The sequence below is a fragment of the Diadema setosum genome, chromosome 18, assembly GCF_964275005.1.
Source record: "Diadema setosum chromosome 18, eeDiaSeto1, whole genome shotgun sequence".
In the NCBI taxonomy this organism is placed as follows: Eukaryota; Metazoa; Echinodermata; class Echinoidea; order Diadematoida; family Diadematidae; genus Diadema; species Diadema setosum.
This window is the reverse complement of record NC_092702.1, coordinates 22,105,006-22,121,647: the sequence shown is the minus strand read 5'-3', so window position 1 is coordinate 22,121,647 and position 16,642 is coordinate 22,105,006. Positions and strand designations below refer to the sequence as shown.

General features: G+C 37.8%; 1 protein-coding gene across 5 annotated transcripts in view; it reads left to right on the top strand.

Annotated features, from left to right (window-relative positions):
* The window catches only part of LOC140242135 (fucose mutarotase-like), a 269,459-nt gene that overhangs the window by 171,657 nt on the left and 81,160 nt on the right, over positions 1 to 16,642 (top strand). For 4 of the 5 annotated variants that reach the window (XM_072321896.1, XM_072321901.1, XM_072321900.1 and 1 more), the window contains 2 exons: positions 3,794 to 3,895; positions 9,511 to 9,584. In XM_072321896.1, coding sequence (XP_072177997.1) covers positions 3,794 to 3,895; positions 9,511 to 9,584 — 176 coding nt within the window. Of the gene's footprint in view, positions 1 to 3,793; positions 3,896 to 9,510; positions 9,589 to 16,642 lie in introns of those variants that run through there. The other variant, XM_072321899.1, reaches the window with a different exon arrangement.

Sequence of the window (16,642 nt, the reverse complement as noted above, 5' to 3'; positions counted from 1 at the left end):
TCTGAAGTTGTTGGTTTTTTTTTTTTTTCATCAGGTACTGGTATCAGAATGTGAAAATGGGGAAAGGAATATGATTCTTAACCATCTGCATTCAGATGTTCCATGGAGGTGGGAGGCGGGGCAGCTCTATCCTACAGGGCAACATGAACCAAGCGGTAGCCAGTGGATAAAAACAGAGAAATTCACCAGCATGCTCATAAAATCCTTCTCCCTTTGGGATTGAAGTAGAGAATCTACATATCAGATAATCAGAGAAATACCCATCCCCTTCCTCCCCCCTAAAAAGAAATACAACAGAGAAATTATTAAAAAAAAAAAAAAAAAAAATGCTGTGCAACCAGAAATGTTCACGTGCATTTTAATTTCAAGAACTCAACGAGAACCAAGGTTCGCAAAATTAAAATGCACTCAAAAGTTCGTGTCTACACTATATGCGTTGAATGCCAGTGGCAATTCGCAAAAGTTTCATACAGTGAAAGAGGCCGTCAGCTCAAATTGACGAAAATTTCATGACGCGAAAATATCTTGCTGTACAGCAAGCATAGCTTTTCACATCTCACTTTCAACTAACTACCCTCCCGTGCATTTTGTATTGATTGATTTGTTTAGGCAGTATTGTTCAAATGCAGAATCCGATTATGTGACGCACATTTGTGGGGTCAATGACTGTTATTGAGCCCACGAGTGTCTGTTCGTGAAAGAAAAATCTGACCAATCAGAGTGGATGATGTTCCTGTGACTTACTTGCTCTGGCTGCAGTGTCTTGTCAGGGGTTAGGCCTGGAGAAACATGTTTATGTTTTCAAAGGAGAATGAAACCCAAATATACATGTGTTGAGGGAATGCAGCAGTACCAGAAGAACACATCAGCAAAGTTTGAGGAGAATTGGACAAGCAGTTCAAAAACTATGAACTTTGGTGCAGCCTTTACTGGATGAAAAGACTACAACACTTTGTGACGTGAAGTGTGGAAATTGATATCAAGAAAATATGAAGAAAACCATTTCTACCATAATGAAAGGGCATTTTACTTACTTCTTTCGTAAGGCAGGGGGAATAACATTACCCTTCAAATATGTCAGTAACAAGTTAAGGGAAATTCTCATAGTTCAAAAAATTAAATTTGTGGAATTCTCTTTATATTTTCTTTATATTGTACATATGTGTAATGTCACAAAGTGTAACAGTAGTAGTCTTCTCATCCAGCAAGGACTGTGCCAAAGATTGAAAAATTCATAACTTTTGAACGGTTGTCCAATTTTCCTTAAACTTCACTGACGTGTTCTGCTAAAATTCCTGCATTCACTCAATCTGGGTTTCAATCTCATTTTAACAAGGGTTTAGCTTCCAGTGAGAATCGGTGTCGTCTTTTATTCTTTGCCCTCATTCTTTCCATATGCAGCAATGACTATGCTTCCCAAACAAATCCACCAGATGTGGAATCAATAAGTAAAACTGAATGCAAACATCATTGAAAGAGTGCAATCAACTGTTTCTATCTTTATGTATCTGTGTGTGTGTATATGTGACCGTGCATCACAAAACGAACAAAAAGTCATGCCCCTTGATTTTACGTGTGTGTGTGTGTGTCTAAGATACAATCTCAGGTATGGTCAGTTTATTGGTCAAAGGACGAGTATGGTATAATCTTGTGGTTGATATAAGTACCGTTCAAATTTTTGACGTGATAGAAAAACTGTCAAATACCTCTTTCTAGGACTTTCTCTTTATTTTGTCCTTTCTGGTGCATCAAATTTCATGGACAGCCGTGGATAGTTGGTGTGGAAAATGGAAAATGGTGTCTATCACAGCAAAATCAGCTCTTCCCCAATGGGTTAATTTTATGAATTTCACAAGAGCCAGGATTCGCAAAATTAAAATGCATGCCAAAGTTCTTGTCTACACTATATGCATCAGAATGCCAGTGGCAATTCACAAAAATTTCATGCCGTGAAAAAAAGGCAGTTGGCTTCAATTCGGGAAAATTTCATGCCACTTACAGTTGTATATATTTGCTCTACAGTAACTAACACCATTTGGATCAACCATATTTTCCAGATTTTAACTCTTTACCTCTGATAGAGTTGACTCACCCCCCCCCCCCTCCCCCATGAGGTTAAGTCAAGGCATACCCAGTTCCTGTAAACAAGAGGTTAAAGGTCCAGTTTACCTTTGGGAGCAGTAATTTAAAAGATTTTCAAGCTATCACATTTGATGCATATGTGTAGGTCTATTGTATCACAAAACATCCTACCATATAAAATTTTCACAATAAAGCCTAAAATATCGGTATTTTTCTTAATAAACCATAACTGTAGATGGTTTAGTCTGGAAACATCTTTATGATAACTATTTTTTACATTTCGTGTATTTAACAATACTTAAAGATAATATAAAGTTTTGGTACCTCAAAAGTTTCCCTGAATTTCCTTATCTTAGTTTGTGTTTCAGGTTAAAGTACCTTTCATACAACTAACACTGTGAGACTTACTCGCCCCAAAGTGCTCTCATGTCTTAGTAATCATGCAATTAACTGCGACCAGCAGCCCCATACGCATAGCGTAATGGGGCTTCGCATTGTAGCATTCAGGATCATGACAGATTTAGTATCACGGGTAAATATCAACTTAAAATCCAAAAATTTCTTCAATTTGAGGACTTACCAATTAAGTTGAAGTATTGAAAACAGGCTTCGGACAACGTTTGGTTCTGCCAGTAGTCTCTTTCTGTTCGAATTGATGACTGAATGTGACTCGGTCGAGAGGACCTTGGGAGAGCTACATACACTGAATACTACGGCCAGCGTATGCGCACACATCACATGCATACAAATTTCAAATCCATGAACGGATAAGATGTCTGTGTGCGCATGCGCTGGCCGTCAATTCAGTGTAGCTCTCCCAAGGTCCTCTCGACCGAGTGACATTCAGTCATCAATTCGAACAGAAAGGGACTATTGGCAAAACCAAACGTTGCCCGAAGCCTGTTTTCAATACTTCAACTTACTGGTAAGTCTTCAAGTTGAAGAAATTTTTTGATTTTAAGTTGATAATAACCCGCGATACTACATCTGTCATGATCCTGAATGCTACAATGCGAAGCCCCATTTAGCTATGCGTATGGGGCTGCTGGTAGCAGTTATCATGCAATAATGGTTTCGTGCAATACGTGTACTACCTCGCCGCCGTACGGCGGCACATACTAGTAAACGGCTCTGGTACGAAACCATTATTGCATGATTACTATTAAGACATGAGAGCACTCTGGGGCGAGTAAGTCTCACAGTGTTAGTTATATGAAAGGTACTTTAACCTGAAACACAAACTAAGACAAGGAAATTCAGGGTACCAAAACTTTATATTATCTTTAACGTCGATAATAAGGATTCAAATTTTTACAGTGGTTGTTTCTATCCCTAATTCACATTTTAGAACTATTTTAAAGCACTAATGCTGGGTTTTTGTTTCATCTGCAAATGGTAAATTATGTGCAATTTGTAGAAAATATGGTACTTCTAGCGACCACTGTGGATTCCCGGAAACAAAAACAAGTGACAATCATAGAGCAGACTCCATGTCATTTTTCTTTCTTTCTTTCCAAAGCCTGAAGTCTCTGGCAGAGGGCTTTGCCAATGCGCCTGTGAAATAACTGAGAGATGTGTGAAGTTGCAGCAAATAAAGAATGGAAAAAGGGCAGAGTTTGTTAAATGACGTGTCAGCTGGCGGGTCTGTAGGTCTTCCATTGTCATTGTCCCATCTTGATCATCTCGCATACATCCTCCCTCTCTACTCCAGGCGCGAACCATGGAAATCGTCCCCTCGGACAGAGACAGAGGTGTGAAGACGCCCGTGTGGGAGGAATATCAGCACATCCTAAACAAGCACAGCGGCAAACATGTGAGAAACGGTGTTGATTTTGTTTCCTTATAAAGAAGAAATTCTTTGTTATTTCCTCTTTGGGGGGGATAAGGAAAAAATAACAGAGGTGGAAAGGTGTTGAAACTGAAAATCAGTGTTGGCATTATAGGTAGATGTGTAGCCTACTTTCTCTCAACCTCAACGTGTGTGATTCTTTAACCCACTCTGCCCCACAGTCTCAGAATGCTATTGGCATTATAGGTTCATTGTACAATGAAATGTTGTGAACAGTGATGGCAGAGTTAATTTGTCTAGATGTGATCCTGTCAGATTTATGCATATATTTTTGTCTTTTATTTCATTTTTTGCAATCACTCTGAGATGTTATTGCAGGAAATTTTTGGTTACTTTTTAAAGTCTGTTTTCTTTGTTTGAATCATAGTACTGCAACAGCATTTCTGCACCTAATGCTACTTCTTACCAAGCTGTCCTCAAAATCTATATAAGTATGCTTATTTAGGGCATGGGATGTTGCCAGTTATTGCTCTAGTCTTATTTTCTGCAAGGATGTAGGGTTAGAGTTAGAGTTGTGATAGGGTTTTAGGTTTATTTTAATGTGAGGATTAGGATTATTGTTAGGATTATGTTTGTTGGTAGGATTTGTGTTTGGGTTTATTAGCATGCAGATATTTCATGGGAGCAATTGTCGCAGGGTCAGATGTCATGGAACTGTTGTGAGCGGATTGCAGAGCATCTGAGACATGTTGAGAATTATTGATATTCAAGAACTGCAACTTACAAGAACTGGGTTTTTTGCATGCCATAATTATCGTCATATACATTTTTGCAGTCGAGGGTTACTGGAGGCAGGTGAAAAAAAAAAATCGTGAAATATAATATTTTGATTGTGTGTGTCAGGAAAGGAGATCAGAAGATTATCTGGAGGTGTGTGGGTGTGTTTGCCAAGATCATCAGGAATAAAATTATGATCATATTACACTAGACTTCAGAACTTCCTTTCGTTTTTGTACCAAATAAATGTTAAATATGCATTAAAACATGATTCGACAATGCAATCTTCAACTGATAAATTTTCTTCCTTGTTATATCCTATGTTATCATATCCTATGTTATCATATGTATTACAATTAATGTCCGCCTACTTTGGCGAGATAGTAAAGTGGGTTACCCTCTTCTCTCACAGTAATTAAAGGGAAAGTCCATTCTACTTTTATGTTGCTTTTTATGAAAACAGAAAGATCAGAGAAGTAAATCAATGAAATATTTTGGAAAAATCGAACACAAAAAAAAAAAAAAGTTATGAGGTGATAAAGTTTAAGAAAGCTGGTATTTCTTATTTTGCAGGAAATCCCCTCCCCACCCCCTCTTCCCACCAATTGATAGGGCTTGGAATGCATGGGCCATTCTATTTACAGGTGTAATACCTTTAACCATCTCTGGACCAAACATATTTTCACCAAAAAAAAAAATATAAAGTTTTTTCTATCATTCCCCAAAGTTCTCAGATAATGCTGGCCATTTCACTTTTACTCATTTCATGGAAGAAAGTCGGGTTGATATAGTTTCAAAATCAGTCCTCCAGATGTTCGTCTAAATGAAGGTGGGGATAGTCTCTGAGGCACGTTCAGGTAATGTTGCTAGCCATCAGGTGTGTTCTTGGGCAGTGCCTGAAGGGCGGGAGGTGCAGAGAGCTGCCAGTTCCCACTTACCCTCATGCCAGTTGGGTTGAATAAACTTTTCTGAGTTTGTCCCTTTTCAGTGCCTCATATCCAACGAGCCAAGGTATGCTTAAAGGTCCTGTTTACCTTTGGGAGCAGTGATTTATTAAAACATGTTCAAGATATCACATTTCATGCATATGTGTAGGTCTGTTGTATCACAAAACATCCTACCATATCACTTTTTTGCAATAAAGCCTAAAATATAAGGAGATATCAGTATTTTTCTCATTAAACCGTAACTGTAGATGGTTTAGTCTGGAAACATTTTTATTTTAACTATTGTTCACATTTTGTGTATTTAACAATGCTTAAAATCAATTATACGGATTCAAATTTTTACAGTGGTTTTTCTATTCCTAACTCACATTTCAGAATTATTTCAAAGTACTAATGCTGGGTTTTTGTTTCTTCTGCAAATGGTAAATTATGCCTTTAAAGGGTAATTGCCCATGGTAGAAAAAAGGTGTTGCAGAGTGAAGGCATTGGACATATAGGCGCAACAGAGCTGTAAAAAAAAAAGAAAAAAAAAAAGCAATTGTGCAAGAAGCGACTATTAAACCAAAATATGAACAGTTGCAGTGAAATGATGTACTATGTTTAAAATAATACAATCTGATGTGCTTGCAACTTAGGTTGAATTAATTGCAGCTTTTCTCATTTACAGATATATGGCCAGTTGTGTTTATAAATATCAGTGTCTGCCAATTTTCAGTTTTTCTGTTGTTTACTGATAATTATGTGTGTATTTTTGCATGGTGTGTATGTCATTTTAAAGGGAAAAGTATTAGCAAAGCTTTATATTTTCATAATCTAAGGTGTGATATCTGGCATTTGTCCAAGTTTCACCTGCGGTAAATTTCCAGCAGAGAACAGGTAAAGCTATACCTGCACACAAGTAGGTTTAGTGTTGACAAGACTTTTTATGTTGTTGTTGATATAGATCTGTGATATTGCTTCTTCTTCCTTTTTTTTTTTTTTTTTTTTTTTGGTGATATTGATTGTTAACAGTGAGCTAGCATACCATCTAAAGCTGTTTTTTACTCAAGGGCATCTTGCATCCCGATGGTCACCACACTGGCTTAATGCCATCACGACTTGCTCGTGTGATCCAAGACCACTGTGCAACCACATCCACATGATTTGTTGGGGTCTTTTTTAATACCTGTTCAAACTCTGCCAAATTTGACCTATATCACCATCCTCCCCCTTCTCCCCCACCCCCCTTTTTTTTCTTTTCTTTTTTTCTTGCCAAGATGGACAGAGATACAGATTTAGTGTTTGATACATTTAGTTAAGTGACCCTTGCTGTCTTATTGCTGTTTGAGGCAAATGAGTGTTTTTTGTTTTTTATTTAGTTTAATGTAGAAGAGACATTTAATCTTTTTGTTCCAATTCTAAGGCTTAAAAGGATGGTATAGTTTTGGTTGAGATGTAGGATTGAGCAATTGTGAAATATAAAGAGCATATGATTCTGAGAGGTATTCATAGTTTATTTGATGCCCCAAAAACAAACCAAAACAAATGGTCGTAATAAAATTGTGTGACCTTTTTTTCTCTGGATATCTCAGCCATTTCTAAACCAATTTTCATCAAATAAACTTTGAATACCCCATATGATTTTTTTGCTCATTCATATTTCATAAGAATTTTCTCATCACCTCACAAAAAAGTTGGAATCTGAAGTCCCATCTCAACCAAATCTAAACAATCCCTTTAAGCCCATAGAAGATGTGTACTCAATCTGTATGACCTTTAACCCCACACTGCGACCAAATTGCGCAATGTTATTAACCACACCTGAGAAAATTTGTGAGTTGGACTTATGCAGGAACAAATGGAAAACTTTGTGAAAAATCAGCAACCTATTGATGAACAATGACTTGCAGTCACTCCCATGTATGTCGAATGGCATTAAGATCACGGCATGTCAGCCATTATGGTGCATACTGTGGACTTTAATTTAAAACAGGTGTATGTGTATGTGTGTGTGTGTGTGTGTGTGTGTGTGTGTGTGCATGTGTGTGTGTGTGTGTGCATACACAACACACAGTTGTCAGACTTGCAACTAGAAATTCAATACAAGCTCATGTTGAATGTCAAAGAGAAGAATCAAACAGCAGCAATAGCTTTACAGAGAGTATATAGATTGTAATAAAACAGGTGAGGAAGTTAAAAGGGATCGTATAGTTTTGGTTGAGACCTAATTTCAGGTTTCTAACATTCTTTTTTGTGAGATAATGAGAAACCTCTTATGAAATATGAAAGAGCATGTAATTCCACGAGGAATTCAACGTTTATTTGATGAAAATTGGTTTTGAAATGGCTGAGATCTCCAAAACAAAGCGATAGTAAAGTGTGGGACCCACACTTTATTACAATCGCTTTGTTTTACTTTGTTTTTGGTTGTTTCAGTCATTCCAAACCCGATTTTCATCAAATAAACTTTGAATTCCTCTTAAAATGGTATGCTCTGTACTATTTCGTAAGTGTTTTCTTGGTATCTCGCAAAAAGTTAAAAGCCCAATTCTCATCTCCACCAATAATGTACTATCCCTTTAAAACTTCATTAGATGAACAGTTGGGGAATTTCAGAAGTTGAGCAGCATGGATTTTTCAGAAGAGTGAAATTGGTGACTGTTCTCGCATGCAAACTGGATAAAGTGATGATCTTGTTGCCCCACAAGTCTTCCATTTGCTTACGTGCAATTCTTATTCAGATTTCTTTTTTTTTTCATATGAGTTCAAGAAAAAAATATGATTTCATATCAAATTGCTGTTTACATGCAGTGACTTAACAAAGATATCTCTGTAAAGGGAAGGGGTTGTAGTTTAGCAATTTTGATGTGTAAAAATTATTTCACATTAATGTACCATTTATGTATAAACCAATGTGAAATTTGTGAGGTGCTGACTTCAGCAACTTGTTTTATTCTAAAGGTTTATTACTTTGAATTCTTATTTCCTATTGCAAATTAAAAAAGAATGCTCTTTAAACTATCTTTAAAGGTCCAGTTTACCTTTGGGAGCAGTGATTTCAAAAAATGTCAAGATATCATATTTGATGCATATGTGTAGGTCTGTTGTATCATAAAACATCCTACCATATGAAATATTTGCAATAAAACCTAAAATATAAGGAGATATCAGGGTTTTTCTCAATAAACCGTAACTGTATACGGTTTAGTCTGGAAAAATTTTTATTATAACTATTGTTCACATTTTGTGTATTTAACAACACTTAACATCGATTATACGGATTCAAATTTTGACAGTGGTTGTTTCTATCCCCAACTCACATTTTAGAACTATTTTATAGCACTAATGCTTTCATCTGCAAATGGTAAATTATGCCTTTAACTACAGAATGGAGCTCCCTTTTGAAATCTGTATCTCCTTTGTTTTCTACAAGAAGTTAGCATTGTGAGTTATCTTTGCCTTGTATGTTGGGATTACACTTCTCAGCGGTGTAGTCAATTTGGATAATTCTTTTACTGAAAACTTTGCATACTTCCAGTGCTGCACTGTCAGTATTACACAACATACCATGGTCGTGTTCAATAATAATTGTTAACTTACGCCATCAAATGATATTTGACAGATTACATGTGAAGGAACCCTTTTTGCAATAACTCGCAAAAGGTTAAGTGTTTTCTGGCAATAACGGCTCTATTCACTAGGTGCAAAAAATTTTTAAAGCTTGCCTCACTCCCTTGAGTGATCCTAGTTGACGTACTAAAGGCCAGATGAAATTGGACCAGTTGGCTCAAACTGAGAATAATTAGATATCATTTGGGTAATTGCCCGCCGGGTAGACCTATTGTCAGAATTGGTAGGGGATTCGATAAATATGTTTCAACCATCTTGTTCCGGAGTGCAACATTCTCATCTTCAATTTTCTCTCCTCCACGGCAGGTTACCATGGGTACCATTGAAAGATTTGCTTTCTACGAGACGGCCAAGAAAGCCTATGCTGTGGTAGCCACGGGGTGAGTGTTGCCATTGTTACGCAACTCCTTTATGGTTGTTGGGTTTGGTGGGGGTTTTTTTGGTGATTGCCTGTTTATTTTTTTGTACACAGTTGATGTGTGATTTGACTTTGTCCCAGTAGGATTATATCATGTCACCAATGACGACGAGATGAGAGAGAAACGTCTACAACAAGCTCTGTTGCTTGTTGACTCCTCTGAAGAAGATGAGGCAGCTTTGAAGAGGCATTTATCTTGGAGGAAAGAGAGGAAAGTGGCAAGGAAAGAAGAACAAACAGTGAACAAGCTGTGTGTTTGTGTGTGTGTGCATATATATACATACATATATATATATATATATATATATATATATATATATATATATATATATATATATATATATATATATATATATATATATATATGTATGTACATATATATATATTATATATGTATGTTGTGTGTGTGTGTGTGTGGGTGTATGTGTGTGGAAAAGAAGAAAAGGGTGCTCATCTGAAAGATGGGTAAGACTCTAGAAGTAGGTGAAGTTGTGACACCAGAAGATCTAATTGAATTCGGATACCCCTTTCATACTTAACAAATTTTACCTCGACAGATCCTGAAAATTTAGTTGTATGAAAGGTCTGGCAGGTGAAATCTCGGGTAAAGTGACGCATGACTTTTCAAAAATTTAACCATTGAACCTTCCTTGGTCAACTCTCTGAGTGTACTCAATAACTCTCAGGTGATGCTGTAGCTATAGTGTGAAAGGCATCGCTGGTAAACTTCCGGGTGAAAAGCGAAGGCCATTATGCCAACAATGTCTTGCGGACCAATTTGGGCATGTACCATAACATGTTCTTCCACTGCAGAAGTGGCGTTTTGGCGAAATTCAACCACAAAGTTGTTCGCTAGTTTGAAAGAATTTCTTCACGGGTGTTCCACGTTGGATTTCCCATTGAATCTCCCAGGTGATCCCTTCAGTGACTGGGGGGTATTACTGGTAAATGGCAGAGAGGAGATGAACCAACAGAAACTACCCACACATGGGCCATGGTGCCTCATGACCTCAAGAAAATGGAAGAGAAAATATGTCTGAAGAACATATGTTAAAGGAAAGAATGTTCATAGTTTCAATAACTTGATGGCATGTTTAATTTGGAGCAGCAGAGAAGGAAAATGAACTGTTTTTGTGTGAAAATAGATTGCAAAATATTCATGTATTACACAGACAAAAAAAGGAAATGAATGAATGGACGATGGAAAGGTCATGACCTAGCGTCCCAATTACTCCTGACCAGTATCTTGGGATTGCCAGAAAACTTCCATCCTCATCTGTCAGTAGGAGAGGGTTGGGTTGAGACTGGGAGCTGGGGAGGAAGTAGGGGGTCAGGATACCAGTAGCAGGGGTTGGGTTGGGTCCTCCCTGTGCTGGTATTATGGGAGCAAAGCCTTTCTAAAGCAAAAGATTTACTCCCAGTTCAAGATGCTTGGAGAATTTTTTTTTCTTGTCCAGATGGAGGGAGGGAGAGCGAGAGAGGGGATCAAGAGTGGCCCGCAAACCTCGATTTGTGGGTACTTTCGGGGATGCCCTTTCCTTCACGGTGGCGTGTGTCTTCAGTGGAGCAAAGTGTGAACTTGTCTACCCACACTAACAGCCCCTGTATACTATCCGACCCTATTTTGTCACAGTGAAGAATTGCTCAGTTCTAGGTCATAGTGAAGAATGTCTCAGTTTTTCCTGGATGTAAGTGCGCAGTAGTCAATGCAGCCATCACTGTTCTGTAAGGAAGTGTAACACTTCTGTATTGCATTCTTGACAGCACGTTCTAGCAATCCTATTTGATTAGGATTGAATGCTGTCTTTTCATAGTTGTGTAATTTTTATCATTAATTTTGCTATGCTGTATGTAACATGTAGATGTTATTGATATTTGGATTTATTTCTCTCATTGCTAATTTTTGTATCTCACCTGTAGTTAGTGTATTAGATATTCACATTTGATTAAACACATACAAAAACCTTGAGCGATACTAGTACTTGTATAAACATCTCCACATTTTCGATTATTGCTTTTTAAATTGAGTTATATTTTTCTCGCATATGGAGGATTTACAATTCTTTACTACATCTAAATTATTTCAGACATTGCAATATGTCAGAGGCTGTGTTATATCTGAAAGATTAAGAAGAGTGAGCTAGTTTCAAGAAAAAGTTTAAAGCAAAATCACACTTTTAATTTGTTACCCTGTTCAAGAGACAGAGATATTATATGTGGGAGGACATGTATGGAATGTTTCAATTTGTCCCACATAAGCAATCCCTTACATTATTACAGCGGAAATTTAATTTCTGCCATGCTAAGCACAGGTAAAGTAGACGGAGATCCACTAGAAATGGTCTTCCATACTCGATAAGCGTTTATTCTTTCATATGCCACACTGACAGTAGCACCCATTTATGGGATGGATTAGTGAGGAATTAGACTTGTGTGAACAGCCATTTATGTCAGGGCTTACTTCAGTATAGCCCTTCATCCCCTATGACAGTTGACCTTCGCAATGTGGAACTTTCCCAAGGTCATGCTGGATATAAGGCTAATCTCACTCACCATCAACCACAAATCTTCCCCTTTTAAGCCAAATCAGTGTTCCAGTGCATTCTAGCATTACTCAGCATAATTACTGTACCTTTTTAGGCTGCAAAAGTGGACAAAGTTTTTGGTTTCGAGAGTTAAAGGCATAATTTACCATTTGCAGAAGAAACAAAAACCCAGTATTAGTGTTTTAAAATAGTCTAAAGTGTGAGTTAGGGATAGAAACAACCACTGTAAAAATTTCAATCCGTAGAATTGATGTTAAGTATTGTTAAATACACAAAGTGTGAACAATAGTTATAATAAAAATGTTTCCAGACAAAACCGTCTACAGTTACGGTTTAATGAGAAAAATACTGATATCTCCGTATATTTTAGGCTTCATTGCAAAAATTGATATGGTAGGATGTTTTGTGATACAATAGACCTACAAATATGCATCAAATGTGATATCATGAAAAAAAATTAAGTCACTGTTCCCACAGGTAAACATGACCTTTAATGTGGATCAAGAATATGTTTCTGTGTGTACTTTTGATGTTAAACTCCAAAATGAAAGAATTCCTGTCATGAGCAGACATTTTTAGCCACTTTTGCATTCAGACTTGAATCATTGTACCATGTCCCTGCCTGAAATTTTTATTGTAATCAAATGATTATCATATAGTCAAATGCATCACTGTATGTCCATATTATGCTCTTTGAGTGGAATGCTGAGGTAAAACACTCTAATTCAAGTTCAATCAGGTCAAGTTCATGCTTCTCCCTCTAAACATAATCAATTGCTACATATGCACAGTTATTTCAATGTAATATTCTCTCATGACCCAAAGGTTAGTGGCTATCAGTACATAGGGATATTGATACTGTCTGCAGCCATTACTAAAGGAAAACTTTCTGTGTAAAAGAGTGAACAGTAGACACAGCTTGTGATACTTGTGATAGGAATTCATATATATATATATATATATATATATATATATATATATATATATATATATATATATATATATGTTTCTGTTTGTATCTACAACTTTATCTCTATCTCTATCTGTGTATACATTTATACATATGGCATGTGGTTTGTTCATTGTTGATCATGTATCCTATCATTGTTTAAGAGCCTATCACATGCCCAGCCTCAGCCATGAGTCACATCCGCTGTGGGATTCCGTTTAAAGAGAAAAGAAAGCAAAACTAAAACAGCACTTTCAAACCCACTCACTGAAACAGTTTCACTCCTATTAGGAGAATAATGACAGATATGATTTTTTGATTTAAGGGTTATACATATGAGTGCAAGCTTCTTCTTTCCTTCTTTCTTTTTGAGATGAAATGATTATTCTAACTCTTAAGCACATTGTACAAGTTCCACATCTTGAAAATTATGAATAATGTCTTGCTATCTTACTAAACTTATTGATAACACAGGGGAATCATGGAATATGCATCATTATTGATACAGATTATTAATACAGACGTTTAGTATACATCTTATAAAAGCGTCTTGAGTTATTAACTCCAACTTATGAAGCATACTTATAGTCCTATAACAGTTTGTGACTGTGTCTAGCCAGACTGGAATTTGATGAGGCTACCAAGAGTTCTAGGTCACCTGAGCTTGTCTCAAGTAGGAGAGCCAAAATGCAGCTTCATTCCAGTAAGCCCTCCCCTCCCCTCCTTTCTTTCCTCCCTCCCACATCAGAATTGGGTCATCTGTGATTGGCATTGCATCCCTCCAACGAAGGGAGCAAAAAAAAAAAAAAAAATGAGAGCAACAGGTAATTTAGAGTAGTCTGCCATATTGGCCTGCCTGCACTCTGACATTATTCTCCGCCTAACAGGGAAGATTATACTGCATTAAGTGTGGATCCGGGTCTGAGGCTATCGAAATGGTACTAGACCTGCATGACCATACCCCATTTGTTGGGACTTTCCTGTCCAAATGGGCACAACCATGGCTGCCAGCGTGGATGCTGAGCAGTTAACTCTTTATGTGCCACGTTCGCGCACCCAACTCAGTCAACGGCATGCCAACTTCGCATATTCTGCTCAAATACACAAACCCGCCCAAACCGATTGATAATTCGCCAAATGCCACAGTACAATGAAAACGTTTCACGCAATTCTGGTTCCTCTCACGCATACATTGCAGCTTGCATTTTAAGTGGTGATTAACTAGCAAGCGGTGTCCCCTAGTGGATTTCCATGTAAATTCTACGTTTCTGTCACTGTTTTATGTGGAAAAGTCATGCCTTTACAATATTGTAGCTACTGGTCATTGGAAAGGAAAACAATCATAGATTTGTCATGTAGTTTACATTAGAGCAAAACCCAGCATTTTCTTTAGAACTTTGCTCACTGCATGTCCAGCTTAACTGTAATCTATAAAATGTGCATAGATTTGAAAAACAGAATGTTTTCCCAAAGCATAACTACACTGCTGCCTCAGAATATAGTGTGGCACACAGGGGGTTTCCACCATGGCACATAAAGAGTTAAGTGGTTGAGGCATTCTTTACAAATCATGTTGCTGCATGAAGTTGACCCAATGCTGTAATTCTCCTTCATTATGATTTGCCCGTTTTGTGGGCTCAGCCTCACAAGTGAAGGGCTGTTGAACCGCGTGATAAGACTCATGTTGTTTCAAAGCAGTCTTATTGGGTGCGATGCTTTATTTATATTCTTGAAATGTATAGCAGATTCTTACACATGGCTCGAGAAGAAAAACAAACGAAGCTTAATTGTACTTTGTATTAAAGATTAACATATGATTTATAATACAGTGTCTCTTCACATCTGCATTTAAGCTTCAGTCCAATATCGTCGCATGTGAATGATGTCAGTATGAGGTTTTTGCCTGAATTCCCAGTTTGATTCATATGTGACCTTGGGCAGAATATAAACTCACCCCCCCCCCCCCATATACTTTTTCTTCTCATTTTGACGTCAATGTTCAGTCCGACAGCAGTGCTTTTAGAGACACCAACATTTTGACGTAGGTTGATCCATCTTGCCTGGCCAGAGAGTCGGATATTGGGAGCGTAAGCCCGGGGCTATCAAATGTCAAACTTATTCAGATGAGAAGTAATCATAGATGAAATAAGAAAAAAAGCATCAACCCTGTCCATTTGACCTACCCTTGACAGGAACTTCGTTGTTCCCGCAAGGGCTAGCATTGTTGTAAGTCTCTGCCTTATTAACCCATTGAGGACGGGCTAATTTTGCCACAACATGCATTTCCCACAGACCCCTGCCCGAGTTTACTTAAGACTCGTCCTCAATGGGTTAAGACAACCCCCCCCCCCCCCCAAGAATTGAAGTCTCCAACAAGACCTCAGTGGTATGCAAGGATGGCTTGTCGTATCTTTGTGAAAACTGTATGTCTTTCACATTTTTAACAAACGTAGAATAAAAATGCTGCACAAATGATTAATGAGCACGTCTCTGTTGGTAAAGAGATTATCCTTTCTGTTCTCATTATAACTGTGTATATCAAACTGAACATGAAGAAAGTATTACCCAATGGTTGGTATGTCATTTTATAGTGATATATCCTTGGTATGACAATGGAAGGAGAGTCTACCTATCTCTAGATGGCAGTGGGACTACTTGTGAGGATTATAATCATGCTTATGGAAAGTGTGTGGATTGCCAGGAGAAAAAAGAGCAAAACTTTACTGTCAAGATTTTTTGTTTTTGTTTGTGTGTTTCGATTTCCATGTGAGAAAACGGCTGGATAGCCAATATTCAGCTGCAGCAGCTGATCGTCCATGGAGTCCAGTTGGATATAAGGTGAGACCACTTCACGGGGTTAAACACCCTGCTCTTTTGCGATGAATGAATGAAGCGGGATGCTCCATTCACTAGGCCCGTTCACACACAAGGGAAAAAGTGCGATTTAAAAATTGATTTTCTTATCGCGATCAAAATTTCGAAATTTTTTCCAGTGTGGACAGAAAAATTTCACTAATTTTCGCGATCCTAATCGCGATCCAACTCGCACTATTAGTGCGATTTTTCAGAATAATCACAATTATTTTGCCAAGCGTCGTGTGTGTGAGCGCGATCGAGATTCGGAAATTGGTATTTTTAATCCCATCGTTCGAAGCGCGTGAACGTTAACATTATTGGGACCGCGGGGTCAGTCTTCGGTCATGCAAGTTTCGCGCATGCGCAATTGGGCCACTGATCATTCTTTCCTTGCTGCGAAGTGTGATTTTTCCTTGTGTATGAACGGTCAAAAAAAAATCGAAATTTGGATTGCGATTGTAATTTCGATTTTCGTTGTGTGTGCACGGGCCTTATGTCCTATCCGAGGGACAGAGTGTTTTGCCTCTTACTAGAGGGGACGGTATGATTGCACACAACATTGCTCAGTATAGGACCCGGGAATTGAACCGGAGTCCTTTGGATTGTGAGGCAGACGCACTACCGACTGAGCTAACTCACCGCCCTGCGAGTGAAGAGTGAAGCCCCATT